The sequence below is a fragment of the Channa argus genome, chromosome 1 (genome assembly GCF_033026475.1).
Source record: "Channa argus isolate prfri chromosome 1, Channa argus male v1.0, whole genome shotgun sequence".
Lineage (NCBI taxonomy): Eukaryota > Metazoa > Chordata > Actinopteri > Anabantiformes > Channidae > Channa > Channa argus.
In genome coordinates this window covers 25869301-25888199 of record NC_090197.1, presented here as the reverse complement: position 1 = coordinate 25888199, position 18899 = coordinate 25869301, and the positions used below count along the sequence as shown (strand labels likewise).

The 18899-nt window shown below is 39.3% G+C and overlaps 2 protein-coding genes across 3 annotated transcripts; one reads left to right on the top strand and one right to left on the bottom strand.

The window, feature by feature from the left end:
* Nucleotides 1-142: 142 nt before the first annotated feature.
* agr2 (anterior gradient 2) lies at nucleotides 143-3465 on the top strand. The gene is made up of 8 exons (XM_067509643.1): nucleotides 143-286; nucleotides 947-1067; nucleotides 1160-1223; nucleotides 1305-1357; nucleotides 1586-1662; nucleotides 2271-2334; nucleotides 3020-3103; nucleotides 3207-3465. The coding sequence occupies exons 2-8, from the start codon at nucleotides 959-961 to the stop codon at nucleotides 3254-3256; spliced, it is 501 nt and encodes a 166-aa protein (XP_067365744.1). The 5' UTR covers nucleotides 143-286; nucleotides 947-958; the 3' UTR covers nucleotides 3257-3465.
* Nucleotides 3466-7887: 4422 nt separating this feature from the next.
* tspan13b (tetraspanin 13b) lies at nucleotides 7888-17669 on the bottom strand. 2 transcript variants are annotated; one of them, XM_067509621.1, is made up of 6 exons: nucleotides 17439-17667; nucleotides 15865-16032; nucleotides 13908-13988; nucleotides 10835-10948; nucleotides 10553-10663; nucleotides 7888-8637 (listed from the first exon to the last, which is right to left on the bottom strand). In XM_067509621.1, the coding sequence occupies exons 1-6, from the start codon at nucleotides 17499-17501 to the stop codon at nucleotides 8563-8565; spliced, it is 612 nt and encodes a 203-aa protein (XP_067365722.1). In that variant the 5' UTR covers nucleotides 17502-17667; the 3' UTR covers nucleotides 7888-8562. The 2 variants fall into 2 exon arrangements, with proteins under 2 accessions (XP_067365722.1, XP_067365730.1); XM_067509629.1 differs by lacking the exon at nucleotides 13908-13988 and having other exon boundaries at nucleotides 15880-16032; nucleotides 17439-17669.
* Nucleotides 17670-18899: the final 1230 nt, after the last annotated feature.

Below are 18899 nucleotides of genomic sequence, written 5' to 3'. Positions count from 1 at the left end.
TTTAACGTATTTCCCTTTCTGGTCTTAAACCAGGATGCATATGGAAGTACACGCGCAAATCTTAAATTACTCATTTCTCCAACTGAGTTTGGTGAGCAAACAAAATCGTTAAGAAAGTCACTGTGACATTCCAGCACAAAGGCTACCTGTGTGTGTGTGTGGAGGGTTTTGTGTGTGAGTGAGGAGGGCGGGCTCATAAGGGAACAGGTGTTTAAATACAGGACAGGTGAGAGTAGAGGTACGGCAGATCCTCGAGCTGCGGTCCACCTACAGTCTCACCTGACAGGTAAGATAACAGGGACTGTTCTCACAGGCCATTGTACTCTTTCCATGTCCTTCTGCACTGTAAAGTCTTTTTAATTGATTTGCGGTGATAAAAGCAAAAAAGGGTAGAAGTCTCCACCTGAGTTTAGTCGGCTTTTTAACTCTTAGTCGGCTCTTTAACTATATTCCAGTATTTGATTGAACTCAGTGTATTGCAGAATTTCATGTTGCCTGATTTGTGAAGCATCAAATTGTTCATTGCATTAAATATCCAAAAAGTGATGTCAAATTCTAATGGTACGGTACTTTTTTAACACGTTGTAGAAACTGTTTTTAGTTTAGTATTAACTTGTTAATGAAGGCACAGATGCAGATCCTGGGAAAGCCGAAATGCTTACATTGTGCAGCACTTGAGTACAGTGGGGAAAATTAGATTCTAGACAGGAAGCTGCATTTCATGTAATTTCTGTCTGTCTCTTCACTTGTTTCCTCTCTTTGCAAAAATATCAATGACAGAATATTATTTTAAAAATGATACAGACTCTCTTGTGGTGAAAATCATCGGAGGAAACATTTTTTATGTCATTTTAATGCTGATAATCTCAAAGGGTAAAGGTCAAACTCTTCAGATTTTTTTCTCTTCTTCCCTCCTTCCCTAAGACTGTTCTTTTCTATGTTTCAGCAAACCTGAAAGATGATCAAAGCTGTGTTCTCAGCTCTCTTGGTCCTGGTGGCTGTGACTTCCACCTTTGGGAAATACATCCCCAAGACTGGCAAGAGGATTCCTCAGACTCTGTCCAGAGGTCTGTCTGAACCACCTGCTGCTTTAGATTATATGATTGACTGATGATTGAGAAGTAAAATGTTGATCCTTAATGTTTGACGTGTCTGTCAGGTTGGGGTGATCAGCTGATCTGGGCTCAGACTTACGAGGAGGCTCTTTACTGGTCCAGGTCTAGGTAAGAAATAATTCCAAGGAAGAAACTCAAGTGTCGCTTTACTGCTAAACAATGAATAAATGTGAGTCATTTGTCGTTTAGGAACAAGCCTTTGATGGTTCTCTTTCACCTGGAGGACTGCCCACACAGCCAAGGTAAGTCTAACTCCCGGAAAGGAAAAGAAATCCAGCTGCTATTATTTGAGTTGTATAGTTACTTCTGCAGAAATTTTTTTTCTTTTGAATTAAGAGCCAAACCTGTTTAAAGAGGGAGGAGTCATTTGTTTGCCCACTTGTGACACCATCACACACACATCATGTTGCTGTATTGCACAATCAATGCTGCGCTTAGTTTCAGAATTAAAAACATATTTCATCCTGCAGCTCTGAAGAAGGTTTTCTCTGAAAACAATGAGATCCAGAAGACTTTGGATGAGAAATTCATCGTACTCAACCTGATGGTAAGTTACAAGACCTTTCAGTATTTAAAGGTGCATACCACTAATTGTATAGTCACATTTAGGCTATAACACTTAAAAAACAAAACATTATAGTATAGGTTCACATATATTTGGTGAAATAACAGTCAGGTGCCCATATGAACACTAAAACAAGTTTCACTTGCTGTAACAATATTAATAGGGGAGTTAATACGTACATATAAGTGTAATAGAAGCCAGAATTCACTGTATTCACTTAAAAAATCTTTGAGGATGACAAAAGGCTTAATACTTTCAAATAAGTCCCATTAAGTCAATATATTCCACATAAATACAAAAGTTTAATACAAAATTCACTCTTTGTGTTGCTTTCCTTCTGAAACAATAACTGGGAAACATGCCAAAGAACATAAAAAACATACCTACGTAATTTAGTTATCTCAGTTTAAAATAATGTATTCAGGAGGCATAACTGTGGCTAATAAGACCTCTTTAATTGTTCATATGGACACCTGATTGTTTTAAGACACTTAAAAACATTTGATCTTGTCCTTTGAATATATTTTATTTGCTCTTCGGTGTTAAATCCTGGCATTGATGATTAAATGTTGTTTCTTTCTCATCCTCAGTATGAAACCACAGACAAACATCTCTCTCCTGATGGACAGTATGTCCCCAGAATCATTTTTGTTGGTAAGGGCTGTGTCTTTCTTTAAGCCTATTAGCAATTAATATTCTGTAAATGCTGCTGCTACTACTACTATGACTATTTACTTTTCCTTCTGGGATTCAATAGTGTATTATTGTTAGTTATTAAAGCTTTGATGTACATGGCAATACTTGCTTGCCCAGTAACAGGAGGGAGAAATATTCCAATCTTTTAAAAATAGCAATAAATTAAGGTAAATTTAGATGTCACAGCAGCAGAGTCATTAAGGACAACAGAACAGAATCAATCTAAAAGTATTTAACAAAAGTTAAATACTTTTATTTACTTCAAACTGCTTTTGAGAGGCTCCCCCTTCCAATAAATCAGATAATTTCAATTATTTCTCTGGATTAGTAGGCTATGCAGTTTCGTATTTATTCTAAATTCACAACAACTAACACCGGAAACACTGCGTGACAGAAGGTAGCAGATTGTGGCAGAGTGAAGAGGAAGGGCCTGGTGGATGGATTGGAGTGGATTTTCACTCTCATTTCTAGCACTAGCCTGATTCCCACAAGTTGCATACTTTGGCTTTGAAAGCTGACTTATTGAAAGTGCTGCAAAGATACTAACAATTCAAACTTAGCAAACTGTACAAAGCTCTTGGCTGATTAAAGAAGGTGTTTAAATTAAATCTAGTACTCACCACATCACAATATTTCTCCCCAGATCCCACAATGACAGTGAGAGCTGACATCACCGGTCGCTATGCCAACCGTATGTATGCCTACGAACCAGGTGACATCAAACTCTGTAAGTGCTGCTGCTAACACACTTTTACACACATCCTCCACCAGCATAGTGTTTGTGTCTTTCTGCACACAGACCGTTTAAATATTTCTCTTGTTTCCCTCAGTGTCTAGCAACATGGCGAAGGCTTTGAAGCTCCTAAAGTCTGAGCTCTAAGCATGAGAATGAGACACATCAACTCGTGACCCGGATCCTGAGTTTATCCCAATAACATGCTGTCACCACATTTTACACTTGGGAAACTAAGCACTGAAAAGTTTCTCCTTTTTCACCTCCTTGTTAAATGTTCCTGTCCTGACTCTTTATTATTATCACTGTACATGCAGAATGACTTTTAAATAAATATGCAACCATTCATACATACAGATGGACTGTGGGCCTTTTTTATTTCTCTACCACTACACATAAAAAATATGAAATAAGAAATTCAAAAGAAGAAATTAATAATAGATACAAGAGCCACTTGTTAATGCTGATACCGCTATTATCAGTGCTACATGACATGTTGGAGAACTCAGGGATTTCTAATTTATCAGCTTGGGCTGCAGGTTAAATCAGCCTCTTATTCATCTGCCGCTCAGACTCAAACTTTTGTCCATGTAGATGCAGGAGGTAAATGGCTAAAATGCTGTATTCACATTGCAGTAATCCAGCTGGACTGCACACATGCATATATGTGATTGGGCAGCATAACTGGCAATGGCATCAGGATGCAAGGATCTAACATTTTTGGCAAACTGCATTCTGCAATTATTGGTTTGTCAACTTAGCTAAATTAGAGCAGTTAACTACACAGCAGCTTATTCTTTTTTAAGACCATAACTACACATAACCATAACACATTCTAACTTGTAACTCATTTAAAATGTACAAAAACCACCTACTAGTATTCTCAGGGAATTTAGCATTTTTATCCAAGCTGCAGGAGAACTGTCTTAGAAAATCTTAGGGTGGCACACCAAATCAGTTGTCCTTGTGGTAACTAAGATTCAGCTCATCCCGTGGCTGTGCACTGCAGGCCCATTGACTCTTTTATTAAAAAGACAATAGGCATCTAACACATTTACCTCAATTTTGAGAAACACTAAAATATTTCAGAAAAACACGTTTCAAATTATTTTCAATACAGCTTGATTTATTGTAGCCGTTTCAACACCTTGGCTGAAAAAAACAAAAAACAAAAAAACTAATAATAATCCATTAATACAAATTAAACAACAGGGTGTTTTCTAAAACAGAAAAGTGAATTTCTTTCAAAATAAATAAAAAACTTTCTTAAATTTCAAATTAACAGCATTCTTTTTAGAACAGCTTAATTCACCTGTTGCTATGTCTTTTTCCAAAAACACACAAAATTATTAAGATTTATGCTCCTTGTGGCTTTTTTTCAATTTAACTATTACAGCTGGATGGTTGTTCTCCTGCTTCTTCCTCTGACTTTTCGGGCGACTGCACGCCTTTGGGCACATTATCGCCCCCACAGGTGGAGGATGGAATTTATCGTTTCTTATTATATTATTGTGCCAGTGCCTCTGTTGAAATTTGTAGGTGGCAGGGGTGTATATTTATTTTACTCATGATTTATTTATTTATTCATTTGTGTACTTTTTGCTTATTGGTTTTGAATGTATGTCTTCATTGAAGATAGCTGTATGGTTTTTATAAACTGAATATGATGTATTGAGGGGGGGGGGTCTTGTCCAGGGGGGTCACTAGGGTGGCCAGCAATTTTCCAGGGATGGCCACGGCCCCAAAGTACAATAATTTGGGTCAGGTTCAGGCAATTTTTTAATGTAAAACTTTGGGTTTGGATTAGGTTCAGGTAATTTCAAATGCAATTTATTATAAGATTCTTTCTTTCTGAGTCTGTTTATGTTTATTGTGTTAAAAGTGGACACATATCTTAATTCAGGATTTCATTTCATTGAATATTTACCAAAAATTTACAGACATAAGAGTTGTGTTCGCTTTAGGGGGGGCTGTAGCTCAGTTGGTAAAGGCATCCACAGACCACAGGGTCAGTGGTCGATCCCTGGCCCTGGTTATATGTCGAAGTGTCTCTGGGCAAGACACTAAACCCTTAACAACCCATTTCCATCCCCAACTGTGCAGTGCCGGTTCAAGCCCGGTAGAAATTGGGGAAGGGCATCCGGCGTAAAAAAAAAAAAAAAAAACTGTGCCAAATCAACATGTGGACAATGATCCGCTGTAGCAACCCTGAACTCACGGCAAAAGCCGAAAGGACAAAAAAATAAAAAGAACCAGAGTTGTGTTCACTTTCACAGGTACCGCAGGAAAGAGGAGCTCATAGAGAGTGAGCCATAGAAATGCCTGCAACTCATACTAACATGAAGCCTTAGTTGGAGAGGAGGGGACGACCAGAAGCAGGTTCACTTATTAATAATGAGCTCCCACGCCAAGCTCTGGCCTTTTCTGATTGGTTAAGGGCAAGTCTCTGCATATCTCTGCACTGCTGCTATTGGCCACATGGAGGCAGTGGAACAAGCTCCAAAAAGAATGGTTGATATTGTGCAGATAGAGAGTAAAGAGTAACATGAGCATGAATCTGGAGTGCTGATGAATCTAAGGCAGTGTATATCATTCTTGGAGACTGTCCAACATGTTTTCCATCTCTCCCTGTCCAACATGTGCTGTGACCTTCAGTTTCACTATATCAGCTATACCTGTGCCAGGTGAGACAGTGAGCCACTATACAACGTTCATAGGAGTGAATGAGTGCAGTGTTCTCATCTGGTATCCACTTCTCATGTTACATCCATGAAGTGAAAAACAGAGGGAAGCCACCTGACAGACCAGTGTGCTGAAGACCAGCTCTTCAGCACAGTTTTCTCAATTCCAAAGCTATCTGGGAAGTATGCCAAAAAGCTAATATGGCACTATAATCCAAGTAGGGAATGATTTTGGCCACAGCCACTTTGTTTCTTGTTCATTAGCTTTTGTTTAGCTTGTGATTGTCCTTTTATTGTAATAATGCCCAGGTTCATATGGAAACTGAGTTAGAAAATTATTTAAATGAGTGGATCATTTAAATGAGTTATGGATGACCTATTCATATTATGTCACCGGTAGTGTGTGTGTGTGTGTGAGTGTGTGCATGTGTTTAATATCCAGGCTGGGAATGTCCACACTGCCAGCGCTGTAAGCATTCCTGTTGCTGGGTTACTGAAGCTCAACTGAGACTATTCTGCTGTATAATTGTGCTCCACAAAGCAGGGAAAGTGTGGCACATGATGGTTGGTCAGGTTCTTGATCAACATCCTTGTTTCGGTGAGAATCAAATGAGAATGCAGAGGCCTGCAAACAGCATGAATTTACCTTGCATGACCTGATTTGATTCGTGTAGGGGAGAGAAAACAATGTTAAACCCCTTTTTCTTTTTAGGTCATGATTAGCTTTGTTGACAGATCAGTCCAAAATTCAGGATTGTTTATTTATTTACTCTGTAAATGAACAAAATAATGTTCTTTTCTCTTCCTAGATGCAGCTTAAAATACATTATGAAAGCTAAAATATGTTGATGAATCCAAACACCAAGCTATCACTATTCACTTAGAGCAATACTAAACATACAACACAACATGTGAAGATGACAAATCAGATTTATATGACTGGAATGAGATTTAGACATTGTAGCAATAAGAGGACAGGTCTTACTTTCAGCGGTCAGTTTGAGGGTTAACACTTTTTTTTAAGGTTTAAGGTAGAAATAACTGAAAATTGAATCATGTCAACTACACTTTTTCTTGGTTAGACACGTTCCACTACTGAATAAAGTGCCTGGGGAACCCAGTCATATCCTACAGAGTAGACTTTGTTACACCCTGGCTTCAATAGGCTCGTTAAGGTGGGAACACGGTGAAGTCATCGAGATGCAACGATTATGACCCAAACTCCCTACAGCTCCCTAAGATGGGGGTCGTTAGGTATGGCCCTCTTAGTGGATGTGTGAAGTGGTCTTAATCTTCCTGAGGATGGATGAAAGGGCAGCATGAAAAATGGGAGACAGGTTGTGCCTGAGGCCTCCTCCTCTGCCGAGAGAAGAGAGCATAAATGGCCTTGCACCATCTGTCTTCTCTGTCGAAAATGTGGACATTGTCCTCCTCAAACGAGTGTCCTACATCCTACAGGTGTAGGAACACTACTGATTCTGGTCCTGAGGAGTTGCTTCTCTTGCGCTGGGCATATTCCTCTTGTGCAGAGGCTGTTTGGTTTCTCCAATGTAGAGCTCTGAGCACTCTTCACTGCCCTTGACTGCATACACTACATACAATCTGTTCACTTCAAACCCACCAACACACTGGGACAAAGACTTGTCCACACAAAAGACCAAACACCTAAACACAAGAAGAGCAACATAGTATATGGAGTCCAGTCCAGTGCATTGCCCTGATTTTAATAAAAAGTAAGGAAGAGTCAAGTGCACATGTGTAATATCTGAAAGCATTTGTTTTATTATTTTTTAATTTCTCGAGCAAGAGTTTTGTAATGAAAAACGTGACCCACAGTGGAGCAAAGTGTCTGGTTGATGTCTTTTTTAATAGTCTTCTGGTAGGATTACAGCACAGATAAAATTCATAAAAAATTCATTCTTGGTTTTAATGTGGTGCTTGTTGGAATTAAGACTAATTTAGAAGATGACCAAAATAATGTTTTAAGGACTGAATGATGGACAGAAATCCCTTCTGTAGTGTTGAAAATTTTGGACACTCCTAAAAACCTGATGATTTTCTGAAGAAGAAACTAAAGAAATAAAGACAGAGACACAGTTGTCTTTGTCTTTCATTAGTGTTTTATTGTGGTTTACAGTACAAAGGGTTAGACAGGTGGATGACACAATCATCACTGCAGTTCTCGTACAGTAGCTTGCAGGAGTCATGCAAAAGGCCAAAATACACAGCACGCAGTCAGGATTATTAATCAGAAGTCAAACCGGTGAGACAACCAGACACACACACATGTATTCTCCTTAGACATTATTCATACTTTCACATATTGTCACAATTATTTATTCTATTACATCAGAATGCATACACGTGGTTGAGATTTTTGTGTTCAGTGGGATTGACTGTTTTAGAAAACCAAATAAAAACAACATGAAAAAACAGTTTTCAGGGTCAACATCAGACAGGCTGCATAAATACTGGAATACACAGTAGACTGCTCTAAATCATAATTCCTCTTTTCCTCTTTTTTATTCTGTCTTATGTATGTTATGCTGAGGGCAACGTGTGCACTGTTCCTTCAAACACACACACACACACACACACACAAACACACACACACACACACACACACACACACACACAACCTAAAAACCAAGCACTTCACATTCTAACAGCATCAATGCAGCAGTCAGTAGAAACACACAGGTCAGGCTTGTATTTACAGTAAAAGTCCAGAAATACAGTGGGTGGTGAGGTGACAGTACAGCTAGAGCTGGCTCACAGGAAAGCACTGGGATTTGCTCTGGGGTCTTTCTGATTCCTGTAGCGATACGTGAGCCACACTCCCAGAATCTGACACAAAAATGTAACAACAATCATTAAGTGACAGTGGGAAAGTGACAGAAAAGTGTTTGTAAGACTGGCAGTATGTTATCTCCTAATTTTGGTCAACAAAATTGTCTGACTGTCTGCTACTAAAGAGTACTGTGTGTGTGTGTATCTAGAAGTTATATGTTTTACTTATTAGTGACATAGATCTCTTTTGTCCAAAAACTAAATAAGCCACACTGCTGCATAGGAACAAGCCTTAGCCTAACCCTATCCTAAAGCTAAACTTAACCAGGTGTTAACCCTTAAACAGCCTTCTGAAGTTGTAAGGACTGGTCCTCATTCTGGTATGAAAATACTTTCTTGGTCCCAATTAAAAAAAAACACACAAACACACACACAGTTATTTTGGGTCTGTTCCATGTACAGTCACCACCCTGCTGCCAGAAATAATCACTATAGCAGCAAATATGTATTCCTCCCTCTCTGAAAGTAGTCCCAAACATTTTCTTAAAAGTAGTGAAGCGTGATCCTTTAAAAATAACTTGATCTTTTTTGGAAAATGTTAGTTTTTAGGGTAACTAGAGCTTAAATAATTTTGGTATACTGTACACACACTTACACAGAGTTAGTTTGTATATGATATCCATACAGGTGATTTTTTCCAACATAATTCATAATATGTAATAACATTTATGAGTTTTGTCAGTTCAGATTAGATATTCAGCTCTTCTACCCTGACAATATGTTCCAACCAATAATTGATAATCCAAGGCGAATTACTTGACTCTTATCCTTAGTTCATGTGTGAAAGGAGTTGCTAATGTAGGATTCTTGTGTGAATGTGATAATTAATTATTAATTCATTTTAAGATACCGGCAAGTACTCTGTAATAGTAGGATGTAATTACTCCCCACAGGATGGTGAATTACAGGTTTTACTGAAAAGAACAGAGTCTCTCTACCTCCCTCCTTACCGCTGTCCAAAGCTCTGTGGTGCTGAAACCTACAGTCTTAAAAAGTCTTACTTTTCAATCAAGAACTTTTTGATATAATGCAAATTAATGAGAATTTACATAACGCATTTAATAGTACCTGATTAAACAGAAAGCTGTCGATCTTGCTCTCCTGACATTTAATGATGATGCTAAGCTGAAGACAAGCCCAGAGGTTTTTAATATTAGCTACAACCTGGACGGTACAATCTGTTAAAACTGACGATGAGAAACAAATCAAAACAAAAAACAAAAAAACATGATTTGACTGTCAGTCCACCACAGAGAAGACTTAGACTCTTATCTGACTATGCTAATTCTTAGTCCTAACTGCTACTACTATTATTCCAACCCATATTATTTCTGCTTCTACTATTACCACTCTTTCTGCTAAATTACTTCTTCTACTGCTTATACTATTTCTGCTACTATTTCAAGTACTTCTACTAGTACTTCTGTTATTGATATAACTATTGATGCCATCAATACTACTATCTACTACTACTACTACTACTGATAGCAATGCTACTCCTCACTCTACAAATACAGTTACTATGAAGCAAGCAGTACTAGGTTGAAACTGGATTTAATCGTGGTCCCGGGAGTTACACAGAGCCAATGACCTATATCCAGTTAATAGTCTGCTATTTTAGTGCAGCAACCTGCTCCAGTTTATGTTCTCTCTGTTTCTCAGCACAAACATTTTCTGTTGGCTTTTTCATACCCACAAGTTCTTCAATGTTCAGGGTGAAGTAAGACTTTAACACTCTCATTTACAGTCCTGCTGGAGAGCAGTAATATTATTACTGTATCTACCAATATCTACGGTTATTGCTGCTATTACCGTTGCAACTCCTGTTACAGTTTCTAGTATTAACATGAGGACTATCAATAATCTGATAATAGCTGTGCACAGCAGCAGTGTTGTAGTTGCGATGACTCACCTCAGTGAAGCTGAAAAATAGCCCGATCCCTCCTACAAAGTGCAGGACCTCTCCAACATGTTCTTGGATCTTATCTGCACAGGGCAAACACGAGTGGTTGGGGAAACAGGACTGCAGGAGAGAACAAGACACACAAGACTTAGAACTGTCTAGCAAATGCTTCCACAGCAGGGTTAGTGATTTTAAGATTTTAAAAATAAACTTTGCTATGGTTCTTTAAAACCATCAATCTATTTTAACATGCTAAAATGTCACAGGTCAGGAAACATGAGTCAAACTCACAGCGTCACATGTGTCGTTCGGGTCCACCTGTTTGAAGCCGCAGCAGTTTAGACTCTTCTCCACATCCCTCTGAGTGCTCTGAGAGTTATTCCAGCCCACCTCCAGCAAGTGATCCTGCAGCACACACACAGGAGCAACAAAATATTACTGCTCATTTCGCTGAATTTTCACATTTAGTGGCTGTGTGTTAATGACTTAGTTCCTGCAGATGATTCCATGCTCTTAATGTGGAGATTGCCCACAGTCCCCAGGGGTTTTGAAACATTGCAGCATGTTGTACTAATCATCCTGTAAAACCCTGTGACCAGATATGACATGTTCAGTGATGGTTATAAAACAAAAAATAGTAAGAGACCATTCATCCATTATCTGTAACCACTTATCCTGTCAAGGCTCTTGGGGGACCTATCCCAGCTGTCACAGTGTGAAAGGCAGGGTCCACCCTGGACAGGTCTCCAGTCTATCTCGGGGCCAACAGAAAGAGACATACACAGACAGACAACCATTCACACTCACATTCACATCTACAGGCAATTTAGATCATTTAACCTAACATGCATGTCTTTGGACTGTGAGAGAAAATCAGAGTAACCAGAAGAAACCCATGTAAGCATGGGTAGAACATGCACCACACATGCAACTCCACACAGAAACGCTGCAGACAACAAAAAGGGGACATTCTAGCTGTGAGGGGGCAGCGTTAACCACTCCACCACTGTGCTGCAAGTAACTGATCATGTTCCAGATAAAAAAATAGGAACTTTTAGCCACTAAACTATTACAACATGATTTATGTTGAACCAAAATAATGTGAGACAGAGAGACATCTTATCTGTCCCACATTCATTCTGCAGCATGACAACAAATCCAACTGAAGAGACAAGATGAACTAAAAGTCTGGCAGCAGAGGATGTCGCTCCCATAGATTCAGGAATTCTACACAGTGGAGACAGTCTGGGACTACCTGACAGGACAGAGACACTGAGGTGAACCAAACCCTCAGAAGAACTGTGACAGATTTATTAATATACTGGAAGGCTCTACGTTCCACTCAGCTCTGAGGTAGCAGTATATTGTCGTAATTTAACTTTCTGCATGAGTAGTTGAAGCAATTCTGAATCAAAGATGCTTAGAGTTCCTTTCCACTTAAAAATATATTTCCCCATCTCGTTCCTTGACAACGATGTTTGAGTTTCACTGTGCCGCAATATGTGGTATAACTGGTAATGCTTGAAGGAATTTAAATCTCTATTCCCTACATCCGATTCTCAGTTAAGTAAGAGGCGGCTAAAATGAGGGTCAGCAAGGGTCGGCAAGGTGCCGGGTTCTCTGCTAGAAACAAAGTGCATTGCTCTCTCTGGGTTAGGAATGAGTTGCTGCAACAAGTAAAGGAATATCTCAGTAGCTTAGGATCTTGTTTACAAGTGAGCAAGAGATTGACAGGTGTATCGGTACAGTGTCAGCAGTAATGTGGATATTGCATTGAACCACTGTGGTGAAGAGGAAGCTGAGCTAGCAGTCTGGAAAACTATTAAGTTGCCAGTTAACCTTGGGTAGTGACTGAAAGGAAAAATTCACACATTCAAGCAGCTAATATTATGAGATATATGTAGAGACAGGGTACGCAGTGTGGACATCCAGAAGGAGCTAAATGGTAAATGTTCTGCACTTATATAGCACTTTTCTACCTATTGGCACTCAAAGCACTTTACACTGCTTCTTATTCACCCATTCACACACACACACACACACACACACACACCGATGGGGGAGCTGCTATGCAGCTCACCAGAAGCAACTAAGCTGGGGTTCAGTGTCTTGCTTAAGCACACTTCAACATGTAATTGGAGGAGCTGGGGATTGAACCAACAACATGGGATTGGTTGATGACTGCTCAACTTTCCTCCGCCACAGTCGCCCTCCTAGCTACTAGTGAAGCTGCTGCTTCTTTGCATCAAAAGTGGTTCAGTATCTGATCAGTATCCCTCCTGGACTGAGAGGTGTTCCAGGCTTGGATCTAGCATGGGTACATTTGGAAAACTTGGAGAGGGACTAAACTGCTGAACCTATTGCCACATGGTAATCCAGCCCTGAATAAGGAGCAAAAAATGGATGGATGGAATTTAAATCTGGAATCACAGTGACAGGGAGAACATGTTCATGAAAAAACAACTGTATCTGGAGCATGTCTGCTAGGTTATGTGATGTCCATTACCAGCAGTAGTAAGGTAGTCACAGTGCTGTGTATGTCATTGTCCACAAATCACATCTGCATTACTGACACCATAAATACCAGCAGAACCACTTTCCAAGTAGGGAACATGATATTCACCACTGTCAAGAGCTGTGCTGAATTAGTGGTAGGGGAGGTTCTCTGAGGATGCTGAGGTCTTTGTCTGTTTATTATTAATTTCTGTAAATAGTGACTTCTGGCTAATGCATCACTGCTCCTCTGGGACAGGAATAAAGGAGAGGAAAACTGCTTTCTTGGCTTCATTAAGTTCATTATTCCAAAGTAAATGTTTTTGTGGCAGTGGGGGAGGGGGGTTAGCGCTGCTGCCTCACAGCTTCAAATACTCTGACCCGCTTCGGCCTTTCTACCCTAGGGGGAGGTTCTTGGACTAAGTCTACCTTACTCACTGCTAATCACCTGCATCAGGTGTGTTCAGTCAATCAGAAGCTGAAAATAGATGAGGGTGGAGAGGGTGAGGACAAAGTGAATATGTATCTTCTGGCTTTCAATTAACTGAACACACCTGATTCAGGTTATCACCAATGACTAGTGCAGGGATAGCTGGAAAGCGTGCAGAGCAGGGGTCACTGAGGACCATGAGTGAAAATCTCTGACTTAGTCAAACTCCTGTGTACAGTGTATATCTGATGAATAAACCAATAATGATTCAGTCTAAATACACACCTTTGCAGTTGCATTACATGCAAATGTATCACAAACCGTTGTTTACTGTGGCCAGTTATTAGTGCACAATTGTATACACCTTATCAAACATCAGAATGGAAGAACAGAATCTCCTAATGGCTGCTTAAATAGAGAAACTTGTGATCTTGATCTTACCTGTTGCTCTCTGTTAATGGCCAAACATGCACTGGAAACAGAGAACTGCACAATAAACACCATGAACAGGATGATCATGTACTGAGCTTCTCTGTCAAGGAACAACAACAAATACACACATTGTCTATAGAAGGCATGATCCTGTTAACAGTGTTCTTAAAGCAGAGTACATCAGGAGAATCAGTTTGGTTGAGCGAAGGCAGAGCTGTGTGTTTCTTGTCTGTATGCCTTACTACTGTGTGAAACCCGATGCTGCTTTGGATCTCATTGCACATGCATACATGAATGGAAAATGGATTTTCCAAAACACTGAGATGAAGAGAGTGTAGAGCACGGTCATAAACAAGAGACACTTTACAGGCTCATGTAACATATCTACAGAGTAAATATTTTACATAGATACCACTACAATATTCCTGTTAAGCTGGAACAAAACAATTTTGTGAAAATATTTGATAATCTCGAGAAAGGTTAATTGGAGCACTTTCCAAAAAGTTCTCTATAACCTATATTAACTTGTATTACCTATTTACCTATATTGGCCACAATATCTTAATCTTCCCAGGGTTTGGTTGTACTTTGAAATTGTAAATCACAATTCCTTCGAAGACTTTAACTCAAAGGAAGGTTCCTGGATGTAGTTCCTGAGGAAACTACAAGGATCTTCCTGGTTAGATCACCATGGTAACAGATGCTGCACATTAACCTGTTCAAGAGCAGGTTAACTTCAGGTGAACAGATGAAAACTTATCAAAATCTCATTGGCCAATTAGGTGACTGTAAAAACTTATTTATCAGGATTCTACAGGGTCCTGAAATGGACAAAAGAGTTTAAGATGAAGTGGTAACTATTAAAGAGCTGAACATACTTTCATAGCCCAGTTAAAGAGATTTGCTTCTCCAGTCTTTCCATGGGTGTCATTGGGTTTTAAAAAGGAGGTTCAGGTGTCCTCGGCTTTGGAGCTGTGTATTTTCCAGTGTGCAGCTACTGGTCCTACCAACCTGCCCAGTTTTGTTTTTGCTTTTTGCTCTTTGCTCTTTTCTTTTCTCTCTCCACTTCTACTCACCCCAACCGGTCAAGGCAGATGGCCACCCACCCTGAGCCTGGTTTTGCTGTAGGTTCCTTCTGTTAATGGTGTTTTTTCCTCTCCACTGTTGCCTAGAACTTGTTGGGTTGTCTTTATACATCTTTATAATCTTGATTTTATTCTGTAAAGTACCTTGAGATGACTTTATTGTGAAGTGGTGCTATATAAATAAAGTTGAATTGAAATTGAAAAAATAAAAAGTAGTTATTTTTGACAGGGGATGTACTGTCACACTAAATAACAACATAGTTGTAATTATCGCTGCATTTTATTTGCACAAAGACTCTTTGTTTCTGACTGGATTCCTGACAGTACTGATGCTATTAAACTCTTATTCTATCACTGCAGCTCTAAGTAACATGGGATAGTATAGTATATAACAGTATATTCTTGCCCTATCTTTTATATTTGGAAATTATTTGTAGTCTTTCTACAGCTGCTGTTTTAGTTATGTGTATACACATGGACACTCAAGTTTCATGGTACTAGATATTCAGGAGGTCAAATGTTAGGCTTAGAGTGAATCCAGATTACTCCACATGAGCCAGACTGGCTTTGTGGTGCAGGCCTCTATATAAAAAATAATAGAATTATTTTAGCTTGATATCAGCATGTTAGTCTAGATTAGTGAAGATTAGGGCACTGGCTTGTGTGTAATTGTGAAAAATCAAATCAAGCTAACTAAATTATCCACACAACAGATCCTCAACAGTGATGTCACAGCAAGTGTTCTGTCATTTCTGCATTTTTTTGTCTGCAAATGCAGACAAAAAGACTGCACTCCACTGTGGAGTTGACAGTAACTTTTTCTTGGTGGTAATATCAGAAACCACATTGTGTTGTAAAATAAGTAGCAGTGTGAAGGATACAAAGAAGAGCAGGACCTGGTGATGCTTCATGGCCCCAATGAGGCCAACCAGGGCCACGAAGAAGAGGAACACCCCTACACCGATGACACCACCTACCACCTGGAAACTGGAGACCAGGCCGAACCACTTTCCCCATGCTGCGATGCCAATCATCAGCAGACTCACCATCTGCAGGAGGGACACACAGACCATCACACACAGAATCCAAATGCTCCACTAAGTAGAAAAGTGTGAAATATGTGTTAGATAAATAATTATCATTTAAAGCATAGTATCTGCAATTCTTAATGATTTTTGTAGTTTTTAAAGTCAAAAGATTTTTAAAGTCAATATTTCCTTCAGTTTTCTGAAAGGATGAACTCCTTTCAGGAAGACAGGCAGCTGCGTCAGTTACATCTCTATAATAAACTCTGTCCTGCCTTCACAGAGAAGCTTTATCATCATGTCTAATGTGTACATGTGGACATTGATCTGAGTGAGTCAGGAGCATGCTGCCTTCACCTGGAGCAGTGACTCACAGTCAGCTGGTGGGTGCAAAACGGATGTATACATTCTGATCTGTTCTCTGTTGCTTGTTTGCAATGTATCAATAGCTGTCAAAAAATGCAGTGAAGTAAAAGTATATGCTCTTACTATATTTAATTAACTAACTAAAAAGTTATTTGGCCTGAAGTGACAACTAAAGCTTAAGAAGGCCGTAGAGGGACAGCAACATAAGAGGGAGCTTTGTCCAAGGCGGACAGGAACTTTGGGAGATAACAGACTTTGTTTGTTGAACTTATGCTAGCCTCATGCTTTTAATGTAATTTGGCACTGAATCAATAACATGGTCTGTTTTTCCTGTGTCCCTTATTTTGAAGTGGCATATATAAGGAGTCTCTTCATAGTCATTATGAACAGGATGAACTAGTAGAGTCAACAGCAACTCTGTCCTTTGACACAGTAAAACAACACTTTATCTGCGAGGATGTTGGTGCACAGATTAAAAAAACATTTTTTTAAGGATTGTCTGGAAGTGAAGGAGAACGGAAGGCTAAGTTATCAAACTGTTTGATAAATGGGCTGCATGTCTGAGATAAGTAATGATATCATAATGACATCATGCGTTATTTTCATATTACACAACACAGGCTCAATAACGTGCGAAATCAGCGGATTCCGCCTCAGAAAACGCTTTGTATCCGGTACCTTCTGAGGCCCTGCATGTGTACAGTGCCAAACGCTTGCTGGAACCTGCAAGGGTCAAACACACACCTAGTGTATAGTTGGAGCTGAGATAAGAGCTATCAGAGGCTTGAACAGATGCCAGCGTCATCAACAATGGCATAAAATGTTAAAGGAAAAATAACATTTAAAGCCGTAAAGCTAGATATTTAAATAAATAAATAAAAATAAAGGCTGCTTTTTAAATAGAGGTATTTCTCAATGGACAAAGTGAGAATCTGATCCGGTACCACAGTGAATGGACTCATTGATTAAAGCGGTGTCAGTGAGCAGAGGAATAAAACAGTGTGTCTGGGCAGAAAAGCGCAGCTCGAAGGAACCATATGGTAAATTCTGCTATGGATACTCACAACATAGAGGATGTTTAGCGCGCACAAGGAGTGTTTGGAACAGGTGAATCCAGCGCAGCCCATCTTCAAAAAATATATGTAATAATTCCTTTTTTACAAAAATGTTTAAATAAATATCACGGCTCCAGAAACCAAATCCAGATCAACAAAAGCCCGCTGGAATAGATGATCTCTCAGGTGCAGGTCTATCATGGGAAGAACGGAGCTCTGTGCGACAACAACAAGCAATAAAAGTGGAGTAAAGAGGATGTTAGTTATCGAGCCTTCAACATAAAAGTATAGACATGTCACTTCCGGAGTGTCACATCAGAGGGGAAAGTTTCTGTCTTAGCAGATTTAATGGATCAACAAAATCAATTAAAAGTCGTATATGTACGGAGATAAAGTATTAAATATCTGCATTTATTAACTGGTTTCTGAGAAATTATATTTGTATTATATTTCATGCAGGGAACTAATTAAAGCTGATGCTAGTAATTCTGAGCTAGCATCAGCTTTAGTGTTTTTATTTAACTGTGAATTTCATGACTTGTAAAAGAGATTCTTTATTTAAATCATACTTGCAGAAAATAAAGAAAATACAGTAGCGCATAATTCCTAACATTAGTAAAAAACACACTGACTGATCTGGTTTACTGTATGTGGCTATAAGAAGGGACTTTATTAAACTGTTTGATGGAGTAAGAATCCAGCGATATTTTATAGAAAAAAAGTTCTAACTCAATTAATTGTTAAATTGCATAAAAAAATCTTTTCCAACTTTGGGTGAGGAGTCTGACCAGATGGTTATATTTTGTTATTACCAAGCCAAGGTGTCTCTTCTCATTAAGTCATCATTAAAGTAAAGCCACTTTGGATCACGGAGCACTGTTCCTGTGACTTCTTATACCTTTAGGATCATGTGATCATTTCAATTTAATGACTGAATGGAAAGAGTTACAGAAATTTGATTGTATTGCTTAGTACTATGACACTGTAGAAATAGTATTGTAGCAACCCACGGTTTATGGGAGCTAACTGTGGGAGGCGGTGAAGCTAAAGCTAAGGCTAACCCTAACTGACTTAGCTAATCTAATCGGCTAGCTTGGGTGGTAGCAGGCTAACGTCAACGAACAGTTCAAAACGGCAGGCGGAAGGGAGAACACTTGCGCCCCATACACCGCACGACCCCAAGTGCCTCCAGCTGTTTGACATAAGCAATCACAACACAACTCTTGCCTTTTTACAGCTACCTCTCACAACAGAGATAGCTGAGCTTTATTTTGAACACATTTACCCATAATTCCCCCGGGGCAGATTGCATCCGCCCCCACACTAACCCACTTGCTGGGCCGTTACAGTATGTTACAAGTAAAGGTCTTGCATTTTAAATTTTACTTCAGGAAAAGTGGAAAACAATTAGCTCAAAAAAACCTTAAAGTCCCAAAACCAAAAGTTGGTCTTTGAATTTGAATTGCTTTG

What these genes read in the sequence shown, in the direction of transcription:
- tspan13b (XM_067509621.1), bottom strand. Translation starts at nt 17,501, where the DNA reads ATGGGCTGCGCTGGATTCACCTGTTCCAAACACTCCTTGTGCGCGCTA. An exon ending in CCATTAACAGAGAGCAACAG is followed by an intron (nt 10,949 to 13,907) that starts GTAAGATCAAGA and finishes TGTGTGCTGCAG; the next exon opens with GATCACTTGCTGGAGGTGGG. An exon ending in CGAACGACACATGTGACGCT is followed by an intron (nt 10,664 to 10,834) that starts GTGAGTTTGACT and finishes TCTCTCCTGCAG; the next exon opens with TCCTGTTTCCCCAACCACTC.
- agr2 (XM_067509643.1), top strand. Translation starts at nt 959, where the DNA reads ATGATCAAAGCTGTGTTCTCAGCTCTCTTGGTCCTGGTGGCTGTGACT. An exon ending in TCATCGTACTCAACCTGATG is followed by an intron (nt 1,663 to 2,270) that starts GTAAGTTACAAG and finishes TCTCATCCTCAG; the next exon opens with TATGAAACCACAGACAAACA. An exon ending in CCCCAGAATCATTTTTGTTG is followed by an intron (nt 2,335 to 3,019) that starts GTAAGGGCTGTG and finishes ATTTCTCCCCAG; the next exon opens with ATCCCACAATGACAGTGAGA.